Genomic DNA, 26771 nt, shown 5'->3' on the forward strand with positions numbered 1-26771 from the left:
GACTAAAGAAGGTGAATACAAAATTCCCAAAAGATGAAATCAAATGGCCAATCTATCTATGTAGAATTTTTTTTCTTTTCTTTTCTTTCTTCTTCTTCTTCTTCTTTTTTTTTTTTTTTTTTTTTTTTTTGGTTAAAAGAGTTTTAGAAGTCTGACAACATTTGAAGCTGGAGAGGGTATGGAAAAACTAGAGCTCTCATGTACTGTTGACCAAAGTGTCAGATTGTTCAATCTCTTGAAAGCAATCTGTTGAATTGGTTATAAGATAATATGGGTGTACCATTTGGCCCAACAACCCCTACTCCTAAGGATATGCAGCCTATACAGACAGAACAGCAAGACTGTTGAAATGTGAGAATGCAAACAAATTATTTAAAAATGTGTAGTATAGTCTTGCTTATAAAGGACACAGTGGGGGAAAAGATTAAAAATCGATCGGTATGGATGAGTTGAATGAACCATGGTGAATCCAAAGTAAAGATTTTATGTAACTATTAAAAAGAATGCAACAGTGTCTCAGTCAGTTAACTATCTGCCTTGGGCTCAAGTCATGATCCCAGGGTCCTGGGATGTAGGCCTGCATTGGGATCCCTGGTCAGCGAGGAGACTGCTTCTATTTTTCCCTCTGCTGTCCCCCTCCTTGTGCTCTCTCTCTCACTCTCTCTCTGTCTCAAATGAATAAATTAAATCTTTTTAAAAAGGGATGCAACAGATTTTTATGGATTGACTGTAAAGATGTTCATAATTTATTAGTTAGTGAAGAAACCAAGGTAAAGAACAATAGGTACAATCCATTACAGATTTTATTTTAATAAAATAGGTGTGACAATTTACATTAGATATATGCATATACATAAAATAATTTCAGAAAAATGGGAGAAATACCATACAAAATATCTAAGGGCATTTCTACATGGCAATACGATTATTCCTATATGGGACAGCTGGGTACTCTGCAGTTGACTATCTGCCTTTGGCTCAGGGCCTGATCACAGAGTCCCAGGATCGAGTCCCATATTGGACTCCCTGCACTGAACCTGTTCCTCCCCTCTGCCTATGTCTCTGCCTCTCTCTCTCTCATGAATAAATAAATAAATAAATAAATAAATAAATAAATAAATAAATAAATAAATAAAATCTTTTAAAAAAAGGATTATTCCTGTATGGCAAAATCTATGGCATTAAATTTAAAAAAAAAAAAAACTAAAATTTCAATTCTTAGTGTGTTTTTCAGTAGTTGCCAAAGGATAGTAATACAAAATGCACCCTAGAAATTATATACAATTATATCAATTGTATACAAATATATGTCAAAGAGAGCAGCTTTATAAGACTTGCTAATGCATGAATCAAAAATTGGCACAAAAGAATTCTTTCAACCAGGAAAAAAATCTCCAGATGTAAATGTCAAATCTGGGGTTCAGGAGTGTAAATGTCAAATCTGGAATTCAGTGGGAATCTTTTTTTTTTTTCTAATGTCCAAAGCCAGATTATTCTTACTACACAAAAGAAGAGGTAACTTACCTTTGACAATGGCTTTCCCTCCTGGCAGTTGATGCCTCCAATGAAGACCATGTTGGGCATCACAGGTTTGGGATAGTCCAAAACAAAGTCAGCTCTTAACAACCAAATTGACGTATGGCTATAGAGATCATAAGGCGTGACAGCCGTTTGGAGAATCTCAGATGCAACTTCCAAAGGAGTTTTTAAAAAATAGTGGCAATATAAATGTTCCTCCAGGTGGAAGATGTGATTCCTCACTCTCTCTCTGAAACTCATGACATCTGACAATATGGAGAAAGGTCTAGGAACATAAGAAAGGGGACTGGGGCATTGTGTGCTTTCCTCAAAAAAATGGCAAAATAATCCCCTGGTGAAGACCACGGATGGGAGTGAAAAATACTTGGCTACAATTAAGCCACACACATCAAAAGGATCCAGAAACACTGCATCAAAAGAACTCTCCTTTATGTATTCTACTAATTTTGGATCACTAAACAAATTCTTACAATGTAAAAAAAGGTGTTGAAGACTGTCTTTTAATGGACTTAAGACCAAAAAAAGTGAGCTTTGCTGTGGAGTTTTCCACTGAGAATAAGAGAAAGTCTTGAACATCTGATTCAACTCCTCCAGATTGTAAGTTGTGGAATAAGTCTTCACCGTAAAATTGGAGGATTTTCCCAGTTGCCAACTCACCTCTGGTATGATTAAAACCACCTCATGCCCTCTTTGGATGAGTTGCTCCACAACCAAACGCATGGTAAACCAGTGGCTCCCATCCATGGGTACTACCAGCAGCTTGCCTGCCTCAGCAAAGCCAGATGTCAGCAGGAGACACACACACAACAGAGGAAAGCCGGTCAAAATTGTGGCAGCCATTGGAAAACTGCAGCCCAGGGCAGTCCAGCTGCTTGGGTTCTGAGCTGGTGTAATAGTCAGTCCGTGGAAGATGTACAGGCACAAAGCCCGCCCCAGCAGAGGGCGTGTATTTACACAGTCATGAAAAAAAAAAAAAACTACACTCATTGCCAGTGATGCACTCCTAAAAACGATAATGAATGGGTAGCATTTGCTGACAAACATGCTTGTAAATTTTCCAGACAGCAATACCATTTGATCTTTGCCTTGGTTTGTCCAAACAAAGATCATGCACTGTATGGCATGTCAATGCTCTTTTGGAAACAGAAGTATTAGGCAATGTTTTGAGAACTCAGAGTGATAAAAAGGAAAGTAAATATCAATTAAAGTGATTTTTTCCAATTTGTTCCAAGGAAAGCTTGGGTTATCCTCAGGATACATAAGACAATTTTGCCCAGAAAGAGATTGGCATCCCAGTTTCCAAGGAGGACATGAAGTCACTTACCACTAGCTTCCTCATGGACAATGGAACTGTATTCACAAGAGCCTCTAAAGAGCCTGGCATTGCCACTGGTTTTTCCACTTCCAAATCCTTTGTGGGCTACAAAAGGTTAAGAGTGCCAAATCCTGCCTCCATGGACCATTCTAGGGATTGATAGATGGAATAGGACTGCCCTCTATATTCAGTCACTTTCCCTACACACATCACAGGCAGTGGGTGGTCACTTGTCTGAAGCTTGCCAGAAGCACTCTGCTAGGCATCCTCTCTCTTTCCTCTGGGCTTCTGCATTCCTCTGTCTAGACCTCTCTGCTGAAGGCTGACCTAATTTGGCCTGCTACCCACCTGCAGGAATCTTTGTATCTGTCTCCCAAACTCTACTGAGCACTTGTTGACGCCAGAGGGTATATCTTCTTCATATTTGCACTTTCCTTCTACAGGACCCATGCTACGCCTCACACATGGAAAGCACACAAGGACTTTTTGTTCCATTGGACTGGATTGCACTCTGTGAGTGCAATTATGGGTGGCTTAAGTGGTGTATGTCAGATAAGACCCTGAGAAACATTTACTGAGGGATTCTAAAGCCAACCTGGGGGCATAATCTTTGTTAGGAGCCAACATGGCTTCTTCTGAGTTGCCCAAACTAACACTAGACAAATAATAATATTTGCTTAGTCACCATTTATATCAGGGACTGATGGACTTTCAGATGAATGTCTAAGAAACAAAAATGAAGGCACATGATCAGTCTTTCTGGATGGCTTACTTCAGAATAGATATCAATAGCAGAAAATCAATGAACCCAAAAGCTGGTTCTTTGAGAAGATGAATTAACCTGATGAAGCTCTAGCCAAACTGATCAGAAAAAAAGAGAGAAGAAAAAATTACCAACATCAGGAATGAGAGAGGTGGCATCACTCCAGATTCCACAGATGTTAAAAGGATAATAAGAAAGAATACCAAGAACAAATTTATGTCAGTATGTCTACAAATTAGATGAAATGGACAAATTCCCCAAAGATGCAAACTATTAGTTTAACGGAGAAATATTACATAAATTGAGTAAAATAATTTGTATATTTTACGTTGAATTAACTTTGAATCCAAACGTTCCTACAAATAGAATTTCAAACTCAGATGGCTTCCTTGATACAAGCTACCAAACATTGGAGGAAGAAATAAATTATTATTCAGAATATATCCTGAAAAGAGAAATAATATATTCTAGAGAACAGAAGCAAAGAGAACTTCCTAATCTTTCTAGGAGGCCACAGAGGTTGTCTATGAGAACAGCATTGCCACATACCGAAACTAGATAAAGACATCAAAAAAAGAAAAATGTAAAGACCAATACTCCTCATAAATATAAATCAAAATTTTGACACCAAATTTAGCAAATCAAATTAAATAATATAAACTTATATAAAATATATTCTATCCCAGGAATACAAAGTTGTTTTATCAATAGAAAATCAGTCAAAGCAATTCACCATATAAATAAATCATTGCTATAGTAATGATTATATGGTTTAGAAAAATATATATGGTATATAAAGATATATAATAATAATATTAAAAATGTAGTGGGTCTTATCTCAGAAACACAAGGCTCTTTTATCACTAGAAATCAATCAAGGTAATTCATCATATAAATAAAACATCCCTATGAAAATGATTATATGGCTTATAATCATTTCCATAGGCATTGAAAAGGTATTTGACAAAAGCTAACATCCATTCCTGATCAAAATTGTCAGAAAACTAGGATCAGAAGAGAAAGTACTATACCTAATAAAGAGCATCTGTGGAAAAACCCATAACTAACAATGTACTTAACGATGAATGACTGAATGCTTTACTCCTAATCACATACAAGTCAAGGATGACCATCCTACCACTTCTACTATTGTTCTGAAGATTCTAACCAGTGCAGTCAGTCAAGAAAAATAAAAGGCCTCCACTTTGGAAAGAAAACTCTAACTGCCTTCTTCACAGACAACATGATCATCTCTGTAGAAATTCCAACGGAATCTACAAAATATCCTAGAACAAATAAGTTTAGCATTGTTGCAGGATACAAGATAAATACTCAATAATCAATCATATTTCAGGGCATCTGGTGGGTCAGTTGGTTAAGCAATCAGCTCTTGATTTCAGCCCAAGTCCTGATCTCAGTGTCCTGGGATGGAGCTGTGCTCATCGCAGGGAGTCTGCTTCAGGATGCTCTTTCTTCTTCTGCCCCCCTTCCCCCTCATTGCTCATGTTCTCTATTTCTCTCTCTAAAATAAATAAATAAATAAATAAATAAATAAATAAATAAATAAATAAATAAATAAATAAAAATTTTAAAAAACAATCAGGAGAGAGTCCAAGAAGACAGATGAGAAGGAGACCTTAGTTTCACTGCTCCCAGGAATTCAGCTAGAGAGTACTAAATCATCCTGAACTCCTGCAAACTCAACCACGGATCTAAAAAAAGAAGAGCTGCAACTCTACAAATAGAAAAGTGACCACTTTTTGCAAAACAGGAGGCTGGAGATGTGAATCTGGGGTGATATATCAGAAGATAAACCCTGGGAGGAGGGAGACTTCATAAGCTGGCTACCAGAAAGTGCTAGAGCAGTGGAGCACATCTGAACTTTTAGAAGTCTGCTGGAGATTGGAAGGCTGCCTTTTTATCTCTCATCCTCTACAAGGGTGAGGTAAGACCTCAGGGAACAAAAGCCACAGGGAGCAATTGGGAGCTGGTTACTTAGCCTGGCCCCCTGGCAAGGGAGCTGCAATCCCCCCCAGGGCAGACACTTGAGAATGAACACAACAGGCCCCTCCCCCAGAACATCAGCAAGAACCTCCAGCCAAGACTTTGTTTACTGAACACTGAGAACTGCAAACACCCAGCGCTGGGGGAATATAAGACATAGAATTCATTGGTTTTATCCCATTATTCTTTGTCTTTCAATTTTCTTTTTTTCTTTCTTTCTTAAGATTTTATTTATTTATTGAGACACAGAGAGAGAGAGAGAGGCAGAGACACAGGCAGAGGGAGAAGCACGCTCCATGCAGGGAACCCCACGTGGGACTCGATTCGTATATCCAGGATCACACCCCGCTAAACCTCTGCGCCACCGGGGCTGCCCTATTTTTCTATTTCCTTTTTCCATATCTTATTTTATCAAGTCTTTTTATAAAATCTTTTTTAATATTCATGTTTACGGTTATTGTCATTATATTTGCTTTTACTTTTGTATATATCTAATTTTTATTTCTTTTACAATTTCAGATGCAGTTTCTTCTAACGCACCAAAATACACCCAGAATCTAGTATATAGCTCTGTTCTCATCACCTGTCTGATCATATTTGCTAGGATTTTCTTCATTCTTTTTGGTTCTTTTCTGTTTATTAAAGTCTTTTTTAATTTTCATCTTTGTCTTTAATTTTATTTTTGTATATATGTGTGTGTGTGTCTTTCTTTACAATTTTGAGATGTAGTTTCTTCTAACAAACCAACCAAAATACATTCAGGATATAGTGTATTGCTCTGTTCTGTTCACCTGTCTGTTTATATTCCTTCTCTCTTTTTTTTTTTTTGTCTTTTAATGTTCATTTTTACAGTTACATTCTATCTTTTCATTGTATTTTTTGTACATTGATCAGTTTTTCTTTGGTCACAATTTTGGGATCTAGTTTTCTAACAAACAGACTAAAATTCACACAGGATCCTGGTACTGTCTATTCTGTTCACCTGTCTGATTATATTCCTTTTTTGTTTGCTTGTTTGTTTTTTGTTGTCTCAAGACTCTTCTTATTTGTTTAGTGTATATTTCTCTTGGGTCCTTGTTGCCATTTTAGAGATTTTGTTCTATTCGTCAATTCTTCTCAGGAGAAAATGACAAGATGGAAAAACTCACTTCCAAAAAGAGAACAAGAGGCAGTACTGGCTGCTAGGGACCTAATCAGTATGTACATAAGTAATATGTCAGAACTAGAATTCAGAATAACAATTATAAAGATACTAGCTGCGCTTCAAAAAGAGCATAGAAGACTACAGAATCCCTTTCTGAGAAATAAAAGAACAAAAATCTAAATAAGTCAGAATCAAAAAGATGATTAATGAAATGCAATAAAAAACGGAGGCTCTAACTGCTAGGATAAATGACACAGAAGAGGAAATTAGTGATGTAGAAGGCAGAATGATGGAGAATAAAGAAGTTGAGAAAAAGAGAGAAAAACAAAACTGGATCACCAAAGGAGAATTCAAGAGATAAATGATACCATAAAGGGAAACAATATTAGAATATGGGATCCCAGAAAAAGAGGAAGAGAGGGGTACAGAAGGTATATTGGAGCAAATTCTACATAGAACTTCCCTAATTCGGGGAAGGAAAGAGGCATTCAAGTCCACCAGGCACAGAGAACCCCCTTCAAAATTTATAAAGATCCATCACACCCCAACATATCACTGTGAAACTTGCAAATCTCAGAGACAAAGAGAAAATCTTGAATGCAGCTCAGGAGAAGTCCATATCCTACAAGGTAGAAACATTAGGCTGGCAGCAGACCTAACCACAGCAACCTGGCAGTCCAGAAAGGGCTGGCACGATATATTCAGGGTGATAAATAAAAAAAAATATGCAGCTAAGCATACTTTATCCAGCTAGGATGTCATTCAAAATAGAAAGAGAGATGAAAAGCTTCCAGGACAAATAGAACTAAAAGAATTTGGATCACCAAAATAGCCCTACAAGAATATTAAAAGGGACCCTTTAAGCAAAGAGAGAGCCCAATAGTAACCAGAAAGGAACAGAGACAATCTACAGAAAAGGTGACTTTACAGGTAATACAATGCCATTAAACCCATATCTTTCAATAATCACTCTGAATGTAAATGGGCTAGATGCCCCAATCAAGACACAGGGTATCATATTGAAGAAAAAACCAATAGCCATTTATATGCTCTCTGCTAGGGACTCACTATAGACCCAAAGACACCTCCAGATTTAAAGTGAGGGTGTGGAAAATATTTATCATGCTAATGGATGTCAAAAAAAAGCTGGGGTGGCAAGCCTTACATCAGACTAATTAGATTTTAAACTAAAGACACTAATAAGAGATGAGGAAGGATACTATGTCATAATTAAAGAGTCTATCCAACAATTGACTGAGACAGAGGACTAACACTTCCTAACACATTTTAAGACTTCTTGTAAAGCTAGAGTAATCAAGTGTTTCATAAACAGATCATTGAAACAGATTAGAAAGTCCAGACTAAATCCATAGATATATGGACAACTGATCTTTTATGGAGATGCAAAGGCCATTCAGTACAGAAAACAATAGCCTTTTCAACAATCAAATATCTATCAGCCAGAAAGCAAGAAAAGACATCACCTCTGTGTTCTTCCTCCTAAATACCTAAAGTCTGATTTCATCATGATTTTTTTTTTAAAAGGACAAATTGAAATCGAGGGGCATTCTACAAAATTCCCAAACAATATTTCCCAGAACTGTCAATGTCATCGAAATCAAGGAAAGCCTGAGAAACCATCACAATTTAGAGGAGACACTATAATATGATATTCTGGATGGGAACCAGGAAATGAAAAAGGACATTAAGTAAAAATAAATGAAATCTGAGTAAAATATAGACTTTAATCATATCAATATTTGTTCATTAGTAGTTTCAAAGGCACTATAGTAAAATAAGCTGTTAACAATAGGGGAAGGTAGGTACAGAGTATACGGGAATATTTTCAACTGCATTTTGCAACATTTCTGTAAATCTAAGTTTATTCTAAAATTAAAATTTTACTTTTAAAAAAGGAGAATCCAGGGCAACTAGATGGCTCACTTAGGTAAGCATCCAACTCTTGGTTTCTGCTCAGATCATGAGGTGGTGAGATGGAGTCCCAAGTCAGGCTCCATGCTCTGCAGGGAATCTCCTTGAGATCCTCTCCCCTTTGCTTGTCCCTCCCCCTCTGCTTCTTCTCCACACTCACACTTTCTCTCTAAATAAAGAAATAAAATCTTTAAAAAAGAAAAGAAGAAAGAAAGGAAAGAAAGAAAGAAAGAAGAAAAGAAAACAATAGAATAGAAAAAGAATATAAAGACAGAAAATCCACAGACTGGGAGGAAATATTTGTACAGCATATACCTGATTAAGAACTTATGTACTGAATCTATAAAGAACTCTTGAATCTCACTAATAGTGAAACATTTTTTTTTAATTTTATTTATTCATAGAGACAGAAAGAGAGAGGGGCAGAGACACAGGCAGAGGGAGAAGCAGGCTCCATACAGGAAGCCCGGCGTGGGACTCTATCCCGGGCCTCCAGGATCACACCCCAGGCTGCAGGCGGCACTAAACCACTGCGCCACAGGGGCTGCCCAACATTTTTTTTATATACACAAAGATTTGAACAGACATTTCACCACAAGACAATAGAGATGGGAAACAGGCACATAGAAAGGTGCTCCACATCATTGCTCAATAGAGATGTCAAGTTATAGCTACAATTTAATTTGCACACATCTTAGAATGGCTGAAATGTGAAAGAGAGACCACACCCATTGTTGGTGACTCTCTGGAAGGGGTGGGCACTCATTTGCTGCTGGTGAGACCCTACAGTGGATCAGCAGTTTCTTAGAAACCTACACCTGCCATACAACCCAAGGCTTCCCATTCCTAGGTATTCACCCCGGAGAAAAGAAAGTACACTTCCTGAGTGGCTGATACTTTTCATTTTCTGGTGAAGTTCTGACATCTTACAAAACCTTCTGGCTGGGGAGACACCCCCACACATACATCCTTCCCCAGCCCTGATTCTTAGACATCCCAAGAAGCCCAGCCCACTGTAAGCCTTTGAGATGCAAACTAACCAATCCAGAGCCATAGGAGACAATATTCCTCTGCCTTAATCATCCCAGGCCTAGGGACCAGGCAAGCAGGGAACACCCCTATAGCTTAGAACCCACCAGAGTTCTTCACACTAGCCAGTCCTAGGCCGTTTGCCCTGCCCTGACTTGCCTTTCCATGAAAACACCAATGAAGTCAGTGACCTAGGCCCTGTCCTGGCTCCTGCTGCTTCTGCCTCCTGACCAACCCTGGTGCTTCCCCATGTAGCCCTGCATGGCAGCCCCTTTCTCTAGGACTTGTGAGTAATATAAACTTTGTTTCCCTGAGCCTCTCCTGTGTCTCCTCTTATGGCCGTACCTAAGGGACCATCATTTAAAAGGACACAGAATGCTTCCATCCAAAAACCATTTGTATGGGATACGAATATTCAGAGCCACTTTATTTGAGCCACAGAAAACTGGGAACAGCACAAAGACCTATCAACATGTGACTGGATAAACTGCGCGTTATCCACAAATAGAATGCTTCTCTACAATAAATAGGAATGAACTACTACACATGAAACAACAAGGATGAATCTCAAAATAATTTTGCTAAAGAAGCTATGTCAAACAAGAGAGTCCATATTGCATAATTTCACGTATGCAAAATTAAGAAAATGCAATAAGTTCTACAGTGACATAAAGGACATCAGTGGTTGGTTGTCCAGGGAGGCGGGTTGAGAAGGGGAGGCTTCAGGGAGGGGTGGAGCTGGGAGAATTAAAAATGGGCACAGGGAGGGACACCTGGGTGGCTCAGCAGTTGAGTGTCTGCCTTTGGCTCAGGACGAGAACCTGGAGTCCGGGGATCAAGTCCCGCATCGGGCTCCCTGCATGGAGCCTGCTTCTCTGTTAGCCTGTGTCTCTGCCTCTCTCTTTCTGTGTCTCTCCTGAATAAATAAGTAAAATCTTATAAAAAAAAAAAATGGGCACAAGGAAACATTTGCAGGTTGTTAGGGGTCAAATCGTGTCCTCCCCAGAACAGATGTACTGATGTCCTAAACCGAGGAATCAGCAGATGGTCTTATTTGGAAATGGGATCATGGCAGATACAGTTCGTTAAGATGAGGTCATCCTGAGGTGTAACAGACTCCTCATGGCATATTCCTGGTGTCCCCCTAAGAAGATGGCCATTGCCTATTGTTGTAAGCCACACAGTTGGTGGTACTTTGTCACGGTAGCCCCGGGATACTGATACTGCTGATCATTCTCTTGATTGTCGTGATGATTTCGCTGGACTTTACATATGTGAGAACACATTAAATCCTATATGTCACATCTGTGCACTTTATCACATACCCTTTACGTCAATGACGTTGTTACACATTACTTAAATACGTATATCAATAGAAGTTCTTCTCTTTGATTCTAGTGTTCTGCACATTGGCAACCACTGGCCCACGCTGTATAAAGTTTGCACAAATGGGTTTGCAGAGGCTGCCACAAGGTCAATAGATGATCAAAGAGAGTGGCTTTCAAACAATTTGGCCGAGGCCTTGTAGCAATAATTTACATATAACATTGAATCAATACACAAATATGGATCTACGTATCTGAAACAAAACTCCACATGACAGCCTTTATCTTCACAACTCTGCTTTTTTCCACCCAATCCAATCCTATGCTATTGCTTGTCTTTTCTTCTCTGTCTCTCTCTAAATGTTGATTCCAACCCCCCTGTGAATACATTTTATAACCCACTTTAATAGGACAGGACCTTCAGTTGGAAAGATTCTTATTCATAGCTTTGCATAACACATACATTGCATAATAAGTGATACAGTGTACAAAGGAAACTAACTGCAAGTTTTTCAGGTCAGGGTCTTGGTTTTTTTAACTCATCCAAGCCAATAGAGGCAAAAATCCCAGAATATTTAAAAAGAAACTATAGGCCTTGGAAGAGTTAGCCTTAAGCAATTCTTGCTTACATCTATTACTGCATCTGTGGGGGTCTCTGGCTCAGGTGGGCCTCTGGGTGTGGTGTCATTCTGCATGACAGGTGTCTTTAACAGATGTCATTCTGCATAACAGGTGCGTGACTGGTGTCATTCTGCATGAAAGGAGGCTGCATGCAGGTGGCCCTTCTGGAGCATCCCTCTGGCGAGCAACCAAGTGGAAGAGAAACATCCACCCAGGCCCAGAATCTGTAATTTGGGGTTGGTATGCAAGTCTACTAACCTGGTGTTCCTGATCCATGAATTAAGAATCACACAGGGGTCTCTGCCTGTCCTTTCCCTAATAACACCAGTGAAGGGTCAGATCTATTACTTATCAATAGGTTCTATGCAAAAGCCCTGGGTACGACCATCTATCCAGCATTGTCCTCTAGATATACAATAGGAGTTACATACATCGTTTTAAAAATTTTTGGTAGCCACATGTAAAAAACAAAATAAACAGGTATAATTAATTTTAATAGTATATTTTATTTAACCCAGTCTATGCAATACATGATCATTTCAACATGAAATCAAATTGAAATGAGATGTTTCAGGTTCCTTTTTTCATACTAAGTCTTCCAAAACTGGTCTGTATTTTACACTACGGTGCATCTCAGGATGAGCCATATTTCAAATGCCCGTAGCCACAAGTACCTACCCAGTGGCTGCTGCCCTGTAGAAAGCACAGGCCTGGCCCCTGGCAATTCATAGGTCTCTTGAGACAAGCAGTGTAGGCATAACCTGGGGTTGTGTCGTGCTCAAGCCTGTGACCCTGAGATCGAAACCTGAGCTGACATCAATTGTAGGATACTTAAAACCTAAGCCCAAAAGGTACTCTTGTTAGGAGATTTTTGATTAATGATTCATTTGATTAATGATTGATTAATAATCAAATTAGTCATATTATTAATGATTCAATCTCCTTACTCATTACTGGCTGTTTAGATTTCATATTTCTTCATAATTCAGTCTTGGTAGGTTGTGAGTTCCTAGTAATTTATCAATTTCTTGTAGGTTGTCCAGTGTGTTGGTATGAAATGGTGAATAGGAGTCTCCTATGGACTTTTGTATTTCTGTGACATCCCTTATGATATCTCCACTTTCATTTTTTATTTTAATTGAACCTTCTCTGTTTGCTTCCTTAGTCCAGCTGAAAGTTTGTCAATTTATATGTTTTTTAAAAAAACAAACTCAAGTTTCATTAATCTTTACAATTGCCTCTCTAACCTCAATTTCCCCTATTTTCTGGTCTGATTGTTTCCTTCCTTTTACTAATTTTGGTCTTAGTTTGTTCTTTTTCTAGTTACTTGAGGTATAAGTTAAATAGTTTATTTAAGATCTTTCTTTTTGTAACGTGTGTATTGCTATGAACTTCCCTCTTAGGGCAGCCTTTGCTGCATCCCATGTGTTTAGGCAGGTTGTCCTTCCATTCTCATTGGTCTCACCTTTTTAAAAAAATCTAGTTCCCTCCCTTCTCATGGATGAACTCCTGTTGCTAGGATTTTCTGTTCCATCAGAAGACAGACTCAGAAAAAAACAAAAACAAAAACAAAAAACACCACAGACTCTAATCCTGAAAATATATCCTCTAACACCACGATTCCCACGTTGACTGCCATTAAAAGCAAAAATTTTGGAGTCAGCCTACCCCTTCCAAGCTGTGCAACCCCACCCCTCTGTGCCTGATTCTCATTCCCTCAAATGGGGCTTGCATCTGTACCTCCCTCAGGGGGCTGTGAGATTAGTGAGTCAATCTGTAATCTGTGGATGCCCAGGACAGGTCCCACAGAGGGGCTTCCTCTGGCTGTCATCAGGCAGCTAGGTCCTATGTGATATGAACTAAGGGTCACCCTGGTGGTCAGAAAGTAACCCCTAAAATCTCTCAATGAGTGAAAGAATCAGCTCTGCACTGTGAACACAAGAGTATAGGAGGAATAAAAGGGGACAGAAAAGGAGGTGGAAAAATTAAAGGGGAAGGAACAGTAGAAATATCAAACAATACGAAGGATTCACATGACAAGCATTTGATGGCAGCAACTGACCAGCCAGTACTAAGAACAAAAAGGAAGCCCTAACATCCACACCCCCGATACCTGCAGAACACTTCCTCACTTGCACTAGAATGGGACACCCTATGGACAGGGACAATATTTATTTTGTTCTCTGCTATATGCCCAGTGTCTAGAAGAATGCTGAGCATACAGTAGGCTCTCCAAAAATGTTTGCTGACTAATGAACAAGCCCTTGTTTTGCCTGTTTTATTCTTACACTTAATTGAATTTTCTTTCCTTCTTTTATTAACGGAGGCTCCCTGCCCAGTGTGGAGCCCATCATGGAGCTTGAAAATACAAGCCTGAGATGAAGACCTGAGCTGAAACCACAGGTTAGATGTTTAACCTACCGAGTCACCCAGGCACCTCTTCTACATTTCACCTGCCTGCTTCTTTCCAAGTTGTGAGAATGCACATATGAAATTAAAGAACCAGGTGCTCTATTTTGAGAAGAAATTTATCAATGACATTATGAGCATGTGATTGATCACTTCCCTTTAGGAAATTAAGATTTGAGAAGTTTAAGTGGAGTCAGAAGGTGGTGAGAGCCCTGGAGCAGCCTGGAGTCCCCTTCCAGCCCTGCCACCTGTCAGCCTGGGGCATGACCCATTTCCTGACTCTCAGGCTTCTCAACTGAGACCCAGAGATGGAAGATCACGTTTCTCCTGCCTGATATACCACATGACTGAGGGAAGTTAAAGAGGGTGATGGGTGTGGATACAGGGCTGTGCAAGTGAAAGGTGGTTCCTGGCGTGGCTAGAACAGACTCGCCCACAGCTAGTCATGCACACCTGAACTATCACACAAGGTCTTGCCATAATCTATGCCTGTTGGCTCAGGAAGCATGCTGGAACCTAGGAAAGCAGAAGAAGACCCAGTGATTCTGAATGAAAACCTAAGCCCACCCACACACTCAGCCATCTCCCCACCGCCAAACAAAAGCTCCACAAAGCCAACAAATGTCATGTCCACTGAGTGATTAGAAGCTGTGTATTTTAAGTCAAGACCACCCTCAGCAAATTAAACTGCCTCTAATGTTCCCCAGAGACCAGGGGCATGATGTGCCCTGAGAAGTCTCCAGCCTGCACAGGGAGGCAGTAGAGCAAGGTTAGGCTCATGGGCTCCAACACAGAAGATCTGGGCTCAGATTCATTGTACAGGAATGTTCACAGCAGCAGCACTCATCACAGCCATCGAGTAGAAACAACCCAAAGGTCCAGCCACTGATAATTGGACAAAATGTGAGGTCTGAGCAATGGAATATTTAAGCCTTGAAATGTTCGTGTCACAAAATAGACGAACCTTGAAACCAAAGTGAAAGAAGCCTATTACAAAGGACCATACATTGGGTGATTCCATTTCTGTGAAATGCCCAGCAGCAGCAAAGACATAGAGACAGAATTAGGTGAGTGGTTGCCAGGTGCTGGAGGGATGGAAGTGACGACCAACTGGCAGGGACTCTCCTCTGGGGGCAAGCAAATGGCCTGGAATTAGACAATATTAATGGTTTCTCATCTCTGTGAAAATACTAACCACGGCTGAACTACATATTTTTGAAGGGCAACCTTTAAGATATATGAATTAATTCTTAATTAGAAATAATCTGTGCTTGGAATGGTACATGCAACACCCAATTGTAGGTATCACTGATTTTTTACTACATATCACCTGGGTAGAGGGTAGGTGGTAACCGGGTGGTACCGGGCACTTCTGCTGACACATCAAACCAGGAAGGCTCAGCCTCAGAATTATGCAACTTGATCTCCTTGCCATCAAGAGAACTGTAGCCTGTTCTTCCAAGAGCAGAAAACCATGCTAATTAGTTGACAGGTCTAATTACCTAGATTTCACAAAGAACATGATTTCACTTTCCCATTGGTGACTGACAAGTCACTTATATACCAACCATCTGCTGAGAATGTGCTGGAGCGAGAACACAGGACTAGACTCTAGGGACCAATAAGGATCCAGAATATATGGTATGTGTTTGCCTCTTCCACTCAACTTTGCTGTGAATCTAAACCTTCTTTAAAAAGGAAACAGATTAAGGAAAAAACAAAAAGATGGAGGCTCAACCGTGGCCTCCAGGGGAGCTCTTCCAGCAGAGAAGACAGATAGGCAAATGATGCCAGACAGGATGAGGGTGGCACTGCTGTGCCAGCTGGCTTACTAACAACTGCCTAAGGAGCCTGGCAGCAGGATTTAGAGCTGCCTGTGGCCCCATTACCGTACAACAGCCACAAACAGGTGCCTCTGGGCAGCCTTTACCTGGCTTCTACTAGCCTGGGTGTATCAGCAGCAATTCCAAGTTAATATGAGCTCAACTCAGGACACCACTGACACCCCTGGGCTGTGCTCAGACTCCCTCTGCTTCCAGGCCCAGCTACCTGACGGCCACTCTAAAGAAAGGTTAGCTCTTACTTCTTCCCACCTCTCCAAGGCTACTGTGTGCCCCAGTTCTGATCTAGCTTGAAGAGAGGCCAGGCTGGGCTGAGACTGAGTGTTCAAGGGGCCATTGGCCTATGTCCAAGAGACCATAAAAGGGTAAGGCCGGCCTATCTGTAAGGTCAGACACTCCTTCCACTTTTCCAGATAGGCTTCCCGTCCCAGCTCTGAATCATCTAGTCTCTGGAGCCCTCCCAGATTTCCCTGGCCATAGGGTTCCACGTTCCCCTTTCTGTGCACATCCACGCACTGTATGGGCATTTCCACTTCCCGACTCTGTGCCCTGGACCAGAGCTCCTCTGGCCCTCCCAGCTGTAGCACAGACCTAGTTCCATTGCATCCCCAATGCAAGTCTGTCTGGAAAATGTCAGTGTAGGATCATCACACTGCAACATCTCTTAGTCACATGCCTGATAGCTTCCCAACAAAGTCTATGGAAACGAGTGTCTTTTCAGGAAGAAAGAAAAACCTTTTGTTGTCTGTCTTTGCAAAGCACTAGTGGAAGCCCTGCAGGGATGTGCAGGGGAGAGCAAGCCCAGGGATGTGACCCAGGAAATGTCCCATCCTTTTGGAAGTGAGGGACAAGATCTATGCCTCTGCCCAGGGAAAAGCCAAGAGACATAGAACCAAGGAAAATGGGATTCAGATGGCCCAAGACTGAGACCCCATCAGCCACAAGGGTTCAGGGACATGTGCAAATCCTAAAATAGAGGTACCTGGGGGTCAGGAGCATTACAAAATTAGCCCTCCCTGCATCCAATGCTCTTGTTATTGATGTGAAGATGGATGGATGATGACGTTGGAATTCCAAATACAGAAGCAGAAAACAAGACCTTTGTGTCCAATCACAGTACTTTTCATAAAATTAAATGCACCACAAACCACGGGCCCATTGTGAATCAGAAGGACTTTGGTTACCTCTCGAATGTTTTAAATTCAAATGTATTACTCTTTTAAGTAACTCTGTCTTGTACCAGTAGCACTCATTTATTAAAACTTCTCATGACCTGGTGATGCAATGGCCTTTTTTTAGGGTGAGTAGTGTATTACCATATATCTAAAACTTACCTTTTCTTTTCTTTTTAAAATAAATTTATTTTTTATTGGTGTTCAATTTACCAACATACAGAATAACACCCAGTGCTCATCCCGTCAAGTGCCTCCCTCAGTGCCCGTCACCCATTCACCCCCACCCCCCGCCCTCCTCCCCTTCCACCACCCCAGTTCATTTCCCAGAGTTAGGAGTCTTTATGTTCTGTCTCCCTTTCTGATATCTCCCACACATTTCTTCTCCCTTCCCTTATATTCCCTTTCACTATTATTCATATTCCCCAAATGAATGAGAACATACAATGTTTGTCCTTCTCCGATTGACTTACTTCACTCATATTCCTCAGCCATTAGAAACGACAAATACCCACCATTTGCTTCAACGTGGATGGAACTGGAGGGTATTATGCTGAGTAAAACTTACCTTTTCTTACTAGATCCCTCTTCTCCCTCAGTATCTTATTACTGACCATCCCCTAGGGGAACCCAGAAAACTTGTACTCCATCTCCAAAGGGATGGGAAAATCTGCACAACCTATTTTTGTATGGCTCATGAGCTAAGAATGGAGCTTACAATTTTTATGAACTGTAAACAAATAAAGCAATGAACAAAAAAGTTACAAGACAGAGATTGTATGTGACCCTGCAAAAGCTAAAATATTTGCCTTCTTGCCCTTTAAAAAAAAAAAAAAAAACTTTGCCAATCTCTGGTGCAGCATCGTTAATTTACACAAACAAACTAACATGTTCCCTCTTACAACACTTACATTCACTTTTAATATAAGGATGATGGGAGTGTTTATTCTTATACCCCTCCCCAAAATCCTGATACCTATGGCATGCATTATATAAGTCTGTACATCCTACAGGCCAACAGATGCCTTGGCTCTCATTTGCTTGCAGTCATGCTAAATAAACCCATCATTATCTTCTTAGGTTTCATACATGGTGTGTGTACATAATCTGAGCACAATTTCCTCAGCTATGTGAAGACCCTGGTGCCTGCAATAGTCCAGTCATGGTGAACAGAGCCCCGTTACAAAACGCTATCCCAGCCAGAAGTGGTTCAAGCTCTGGGTAGTCTGAGTTATATAAGCAGCATGTCCACAACACAGATTCACTGAGGGCATGATCCATTCCCAGCCACTCCTTAGTTCAAAGAGGAAAATCAGGCTCCCAGTGTATGAGAAGATAAGACTTTACAAAACGTAATTAGCCTTAAGATGCATGAACAGTAGATAAAATGTATAATACATCCCAATAAAGTAATTAACTGAAACATGCCACCAGGTTCTTAATTTGGAATTTGATGCAATGCATTCCCTAGGAATCTTACTCTTCAACTTTTCAAGAGCTTATCAATCCCAATGACTGAACCCCAATCAAACTGCCTGGACCAACTATTTAACATTATTCAGGAACTATTGAAAAATTGTTCTGAACTAATTGTTCAACAATGTTTAAGAGGTACATGCTCCAATAACACAAAATAAGAGGCATGAATATGGGGAGGGATTACTACTGGCAGATGATATTGTGTACATAACAATCTTGGAACTAAGGACAGAAATTAGGAATGTGGCTAGATAAAACATAAATGTGCAAAAACCAAAGCTATACATTAATTACTAATAATCAGTTCAAAATACCAATGAAAAATACCCTGTTCACAACAGTTTCAAAAGTAATGACATGCCCAGGAAAAAATTTCAATTAAAAAAGTGAAAGATATATGAAGTAAAATGCTAACTTTTATCAAAGGACATAAGTAAGATCTGAATAAATAAAGAGAAATATTACACCCTAAATAGGAAAACTTCAAAGCAAAAAAGAATGCCAATCTGACTCAAATTAATAAAAGTATTTTACGTCATATAAACAGAACCCTAATATTTTATTTATTTTTTTAAGATTATTTATTTATTTATTCATGAGAGACACACAGAGAGAGAGAGAGGTGCAGAGACACAGGCAGAGGGGGAAGCAGGCTCCACGCAAGGAGCCCGATGCAGGACTCGATCCTGGGTCTCCAGGATCACACCCCGGGCTGCAGGCAGTGCTAAACCACTGCGCCACTGGGGCTGCCCAGAACCCTAATATTTTATTTTTACTTTTGGAAATAGACAAAACATTTTTCAATTTTGTGAAGGAGGGTAAATTACAAAAGTCACCAAGAAAACTTAGAAAAATAGTGAGTATGATGCTTACCTTAAAACATGTTAAAACTTCCACTAAAGCTACTACAACCAAAATATGATACTGGCACATGAGTAAATAAATAAATTGATGGAACAAAACTAAGAGTTCAAAGTAGGTGCAAACATATGGAAATTTAAAATACAATAAAGACACACTTCAATTCCACACATAAAGGATGGATATTTTTATTACATGATATTGGGACAATGACTAACCATTTAGAAAAGTAACAAAGTTAGATCATTACACCATGTAAATTCTTCACCGTAAAAAGTATAACTCTTAACAATGGAGGAATTAAAAATACTAAGAAATAGCATGGAAAGATATTTGTATATTTCTGGCTTGGAAAACCCAGACAAGTTGAAACCCAGAAACCAAAAGGAAAAACGTTAACAAGTTTGACTAACCAAAAATGAAAACCATATATGACAAAAGATGAAAAAGAGCCAATGAAAAAATATTTACACTTCATAAAAAGTGTAATAATAATAGTCCTTCTACTCAAAAGACTTAAAATCATTAGCTGTAAAAAAGACAAATGGCCCTAGAAAAACGATTAAAGGATGTGAATACATAATTCCCAAAAGTTGAAATTAAGTGGACAATCTTTGAAAATTGAAGCAGCTATATAGAATTTCTTTTTGCTAAAAGAATTTTAAAAATCTGACACCATCTGAAGCTGGAGAGGGTATGGAAAAACTAGAGCTCTCAGTTATAGTTGACCAAAGTGTCAGATTGTTCAATCTTTTGAAAGTAATTTGTCGAAGTAATTAAAAGGTAAGATGCGTGTAACATTTGGCCCAGCAACCCCTACTCCTAAGGATATTCAGCCTACAGAGAGAAGAACAAGAATGAGGAAATGTGAGGATGCAAACAAATTATTTAAGAATGTTTAGTACAGTCTTGCTCATAAAGGACACAGTGGGAAAAAGCTTCAATGTCAGTATGGCTTAGTTGAGTGAATTGTGTTGCATCCCAAGTAAAGAATTTATGCGCTATTAGAAAGAATGCGAAAGGGTCACTTGGGTGTCTCAGTCAGTTAAGTGTCTGTCTTGGGCTCAGGTCATGATCCCAGGGTCCTGGGATCTAGCCCTGCATTGAGCTCCCTGCTGAGTGAAGAGTCTGCGTCTCACTCTCCCTCTGCTGTCTCCCTGCTTGTGCTTGTGCTCTCTCTCTCTCTCTCTCTCTCCCAAATGGGTAAATAAATGAATAAAATCTTTAAAAAAAGGAATGCAACAGATTTCTATGGATTGACTATAAAGATGTTCATAATTTATTAGTAAGTCTAAAACTAAGGTAAAAAACAATAGTCCAATCCGTTATTAGATTTTATTTTAATAAAACAGGCATGACTCTTCATATTAGATATATGCATATATATAAAATAATTTCAGAAAAATGGGACAAGTACCATACTAAACTTCTAAGGGCATTTTCCTACAAAGGATAGCATTAGATTAACAAAGAGGGAAATTTCATTTCTTACTGTGTTCTTTGGTAGTTTCACAAGGATAGTACTACAAAACGTAGGCTGGAAATTATGTAAGTTATACCATTATATACATATGCATATAAGAGCACAGCTCTATAAGATTTTGACACATGATGCAATGAATTGGCAAAAAATAATTCATTTAATTAGAAAAAGATTTCCAGATGTGATGACTGCAAATGAGAAATGACAGATCAATAAGGAATCTTTTTTTTAATGTCCAAAGCCAGATTATTCTTACTACACAAAAGAGGAGGTAACTTACCTTTGGCAATGGCTTTCCCTCCTGGCAGTTGATGCCTTCAATGAAGACCATGTTGGGCATCACAGGTTTGGGATAGTCAAAAACAAAGTCAGTTCTTAACAACCAAATTGACGTATAGCTGTAGAGATCATAAGGTGTGACAGCCGTTTGGAGAATCTCAGATGCAACTTCTAAAGGAGTTTTTAAAAAATAGTGGCAAAATAAATGTTCCTCCAAGTGGGAGATGTGATTCCACACTCTCTCTCTGAAACTCATGGCATCTGGAAACCCTAAAAAAATTCTGGGAACATAAGAAGGAGGACTGGGGCACTGTGTGCTTTCTTCAAGAAAATGGCAAAATAATCCCCTGGTGAAGACCACAGATGGAAGTGAAAAATACTTGGCTACAATTAAGCCACACACATCAAAAGGATCCAGAAACACTTCATCAAAAGAACTCTCCTTTATGTATTCTATTAATGTTGTGTCCCTAAACAAATTCTTACAATGTAAAAACAGGTGTTCAAAAATATCACTGGATGAATCTAAGAACATAGTAAGTAAACTTTGTTGCCGAATATTCCAGTGAGAGTCAGAGAAAGTCTTGAACTTCTGATTCAACTCCTCCAGATTGTAAGTTGTGGAATAAGTCTTCACCGTAAAATTGGAGGATTTTCCCAGTTGCCAACTCACCTCTGGTATGATTAAAACCACCTCATGCCCTCTTTGGATGAGTTGCTCCACAACCAAACGCATGGTAAACCAGTGGCTCCCATCCATGGGTACTACCAGGAGCTTGCCTGCCTCGCCAAAGCCAGATGTCAGCAGGAGACACACACACAACAGAGGAAAGCCGGTCAAAATTGTGGCAGCCATTGGAAAACTGCAGCCCAGGGCAATCCAGCTGCTTGGGTTCTGAGCTGGTGTAATAGAGTCAGTCCGTGGAAGAAGTACAGGCACAAAGCCCGCCCCAGCAGAGGGTGTGTATTTACACATTCATGAAAAAGAAAACTACACTCATTGCCAGTGATGCATTCGTAAGAACAATCATGAATGAGTAGCATTTGCTGACAAACACAATTGTAAATTTTCCAGACAGCAGTACCATTTGATCTTTGCCTTCGACAAAGATCATGCATTGTATGGCATGGCAATGTTCTTCTGGAAACAGAAGTATTAGACAACGTGTTGAGGACTCAGAGTGATAAAAAGGAAAGTAAGTATCAATTAAAGTGATTTTTTCCAATTTGTTCCAAGGAAAGCTTGGGTTATCCTCAGGATACATAAGACAATTTTGCCCAGAAAGAGATTGGCATCCCAGTTTCCAAGGAGGACATGAAGTCACTTACCACTAGCTTCCTCATGGACAATGGAACTGTATTCACAAGAGCCTCTAAAAAGCCTGGCATTGCCACTGGTTTTTCCACTTCCAAATCCTTTGTGGGCTACAAAAGGTTAAGAGTGCCAAATCCTGCCTCCATGGACCATACTGGGGATTGACAGATGGAATAGGACTGCCCTCTATATTCAGTCACTTTCCCTACACACATCACAGGCAGTGGGTGGTCACTTGTCTGAAGCTTGCCAGAAGCACTCTGCTAGGCATCCTCTCTCTTTCCTCTGGGCTTCTGCATTCCTCTGTCTAGACCTCTCTGCTGAAGGGTGACCTAATTTGGCCTGCTACCCACCTGCAGGAATCTTTGTATCTGTCTCCCAAACTCTACTGAGCACTTGTTGACGCCAGAGGGTATATCTTCTTCATATTTGCACTTTCCTTCTACAGGACCCATGCTACGCCTCACACATGGAAAGCACACAAGGACTTTTTGTTCCATTGGACTGGATTGCACTCTGTGAGTGCAATTATGGGTGGCTTAAGTGGTGTATGTCAGATAAGACCCTGAGAAACATTTACTGAGGGATTCTAAAGCCAACCTGGGGGCATAATCTTTGTTAGGAGCCAACATGGCTTCTTCTGAGTTGCCCAAGCTAACACTAGACAAATAATAATATTTGCTTAGTCACCATTTATATCAGGGACTGATGGACTTTCAGATGAATGTCTAAGAAACAAAAATGAAGGCACATGATCAGTCTTTCTGGATGGCTTACTTCAGAATAGATATCAATAGCAGAAAATCAATGAACCCAAAAGCTGGTTCTTTGAGAAGATGAATTAACCTGATGAAGCTCTAGCCAAACTGATCAGAAAAAAAAGAGAGAAGAAAAAATTACCAACATCAGGAATGAGAGAGGTGGCATCACTCCAGATTCCACAGATGTTAAAAGGATAATAAGAAAGAATACCAAGAACAAATTTATGTCAGTATGTCTACAAATTAGATGAAATGGACAAATTCCCCAAAGATGCAAACTATTAGTTTAACGGAGAAATATTACATAAATTGAGTAAAATAATTTGTATATTTTACGTTGAATTAACTTTGAATCCAAACGTTCCTACAAATGGAATTCCAAACTCAGATGGCTTCCTTGATACAAGCTACCAAACATTGGAGGAAGAAATAAATTATTATTCAGAATATATCCTGAAAAGAGAAATAATATATTCTAGAGAACAGAAGCAAAGAGAACTTCCTAATCTTTCTAGGAGGCCACAGAGGTTGTCTATGAGAACAGCATTGCCACATACCGAAACTAGATAAAGACATCAAAAAAAAAAAAAAATGCAAAGACCAATACCCCTCATAAATATAATGCAAAAATTCAACACCAGATTTAGCAAACTAAATTAAAAAATACAAATGTATATGAAATATATTTTATACCCCAGGAATACAAGGCTGTTTTATCATTAGAAAATCAATCAAGGTGGGGAATCCCTGGGTGGCTCAGCTGTTTAGCGCCTGCCTTTGGGCAGGGCATGATCTTAGAGACCCGGGATCGAGTCCTACATCAGGCTCCCTGCATGGAGCCTGCTTCTCCCTCTGCCTGTGTCGCTGCTTCTGTGTGTGTGTGTGTGTGTGTGTGTGTGTGTGTGTCTCATGAATAAATAAAATCTTTAAAAAAAGAAAATCAATCAAGGCAATTCACCATATAAATAAATCATGCCTATAGAAATGATTATATGGTTTAGAAAAAATTATATATATGCATATATATATATACCATGTATATGGTATATAAAATATATATAATAATAATAATATACAAAAGGTGGTGGGTCTTATTCCAGGAATACAAGACTGTTTTATCATTAGAAAATCAATCAAGGTAATTAACCATATAAATAAATCATCCCTATGAAAATGATTATATGGCTTATAATTATTTCCATAGGCACTGAAAAGGTGTCTGACAAAATCCCACATCCACTCCTGATCAAAATTTTCACAATTCTAGGATAGGAAGAGAAAGGGCTAAACTTAATAAAGAGCATCTGTGAAAAACCCATAACTAACAACATACTTAATGATGAATGACTGAATGCTTTACTCCTAATCACATACAAGTCAAGGATGACCATCCTACCACTTCTACTCCTATTGTTCTGGAGATTCTAACCATTGCAGTCAGTCAAGAAAAATAAAAGGCCTCCACTTTGGAAAGAAAACTCTAACTGCGCTACTCACAGATAATGTGATCATCTCTGTAGAAATTCCAATGTAATCTACAAAATATCCTAGAACAAATAAGTTAGTTTAGCATTGTTGCAGGATACAAGATAAATACTCAATAATCAATCATATTTCAGGGCATCTGGTGGCTCAGTTGGTTAAGCAATCAGCTCTTGATTTCAGCCCAAGTCCTGATCTCAGTGTCCTGGGATGGAGCCCCAAGTCAGGCTCTGTGCTCATCGCAGGGAGTCTGCTTCAGGATGCTCTTTCTTCTTCTGCCCCCCTTCCCCCTCAGTGCTCATGTTCTCTATTTCTCTCTCTAAAATAATTAAATAAGTACACATTTATAATAAACCAATCAGGAGAGAGTCCAAGAAGACAGATGAGAAGGAGGCCTTAGTTTCATCTGCTCCCAGGAATTCAGCTAGAGAGTATTACATCATACTGAACTCCCGAAAACTCAACCACAGATCTAAGAAAAGAATAGCTGCAACTCTACAAATAGAAAAGTGACCACTTTTTGCAAAATAGGAGGCTGGAGATGTGAATCTGGGGTGATATATCAGAAGATAACCCCCGGGGGGGGGGGAGCGAGGCAAGATGGCAGAAGAGTAGGGTCCCCATGTCACCTGTCCCCACCAACTTACCCAGATAACTTCAAATCATCCTGAAAAGCTATGAATTCGACCTGAGATTTAAAGAGAGAATAGCTGGAACACTACAGAGGGAAGAGGTTTTGCTTCTAATAAGGTAGGAAGGCGGGGGGGGGGGGGGGGGGGGGGTGGAATAAAAAACAATCAAGTGGGGGAGGGCCTCTCCAAAAGCCAGGCTAAGGGAGGCAGGGACAGCCTCAGGGCAAGAGAGCCCTGCCCCGGAGAAGCAGGAACTTAAAAAATCTGCACCGGATTCTTCCCCGACAGAAAGGCGCTTAGCAGGGGACCGGGGCAGAACCGCAGGAGGGGCATTGGGGCCTCCAGGTTCCTGGGGTCACTAACAGAGGAGGGGCGCCCTGGTAAGAGTGCTGCAGCGAGCAAGCTGAGCTCTGTAAAGGCCTGGAGCGCGCACCCGGTGGAGCCTCGGGAGCAGCTCAGGGGGCGGCTCCCGGTGGAAGGGGCCACCCGGCCGGGAGTAGGATCCCAGCAGCGCAGGCCCCAGAGCCCAGGGCACCGGGGGACACAGCCCTGGACCCTGCGCTTCCCTTGGCACAGGCGGAGTCAGGGAGGGCACAGGACAGCGAGGACGCTCCTGCTGCTGGATGGCCCCAAACTGTGCAGGTCAGAGCCCCCTGCCCCCTGGAGCACCCAGGCCCCTGTGGACTGGGAGACTGTGAGAGTCACTGCAGGAGCTGACTCCAGGGCTGGAGATCTGGTCGCCACCAGTGGTGTTGTTCCTCCTGGTGTCACTCTGTGCCTGGGACAGAGCGGGCTGCCAGGGGACAGGGGCCTCATGGGGTAAACAGCTCCCACTGAGCCATGCACCTGGCAGGGGGCCGGGCAGCTCCCTCAGGTGCACACACCTGAGCTTCAGCACAGCAGGCCCCTCCCCCAGAAGACCAGATGGAAGGACAGGGGAAGAGCAAGTTCTTGACTGAGCAGCGCTGGAAAGTTCCAGGGGAAGTCAAGGGAATTACAGTATATAGAACCAAAGGGTACCCCTCCTTTTTTTTTTCTTTTTTTTTCTTCTTTTTTCCAGTACAACTTGTTTTTAGCCACTGTGCACTGAGCAAAATGACGAGAAAGAACTCACCACAAAAGTAAGAATCAGAAACAGTCCTCTCTGACACAGAGTTACAGATTTTAGATTACAATTCGATGTCAGAAAGCCAATTCAGAAGCACAATTATAAAGGCTACTAGTGGCTCTGGAAAAAAGCATAAAGGATTCAAGAGACTTCATGAGTGCAGAATGTAGATCTAATCAGGCCAAAATTAAAAATCAACTACATGAGATGCAATCCAAACTGGATGTCCTAATGACGAGGGTTAATGAGGTAGAAGAAAGAGTGAGTGACATAGAAG

At 40.3% G+C, this 26771-nt stretch overlaps 1 protein-coding gene across 1 annotated transcript; it reads right to left on the reverse strand.

Moving 5' to 3' along the window:
* Positions 1-16263: 16263 nt before the first annotated feature.
* LOC129523179 (UDP-glucuronosyltransferase 1A8-like) lies at positions 16264-22966 on the reverse strand. Its single transcript, XM_055345797.1, is given in 5 exon segments — positions 16264-16545; positions 21198-21983; positions 21985-22059; positions 22526-22621; positions 22865-22966. Coding segments are annotated over 5 exon segments (1341 nt in total).
* Between the last annotated feature and the right edge of the window lie 3805 nt (positions 22967-26771).

The sequence above is a fragment of the Nyctereutes procyonoides genome, unplaced genomic scaffold (assembly GCF_905146905.1).
Source record: "Nyctereutes procyonoides isolate TBG_1078 unplaced genomic scaffold, NYPRO_anot_genome, whole genome shotgun sequence".
Lineage (NCBI taxonomy): Eukaryota > Metazoa > Chordata > Mammalia > Carnivora > Canidae > Nyctereutes > Nyctereutes procyonoides.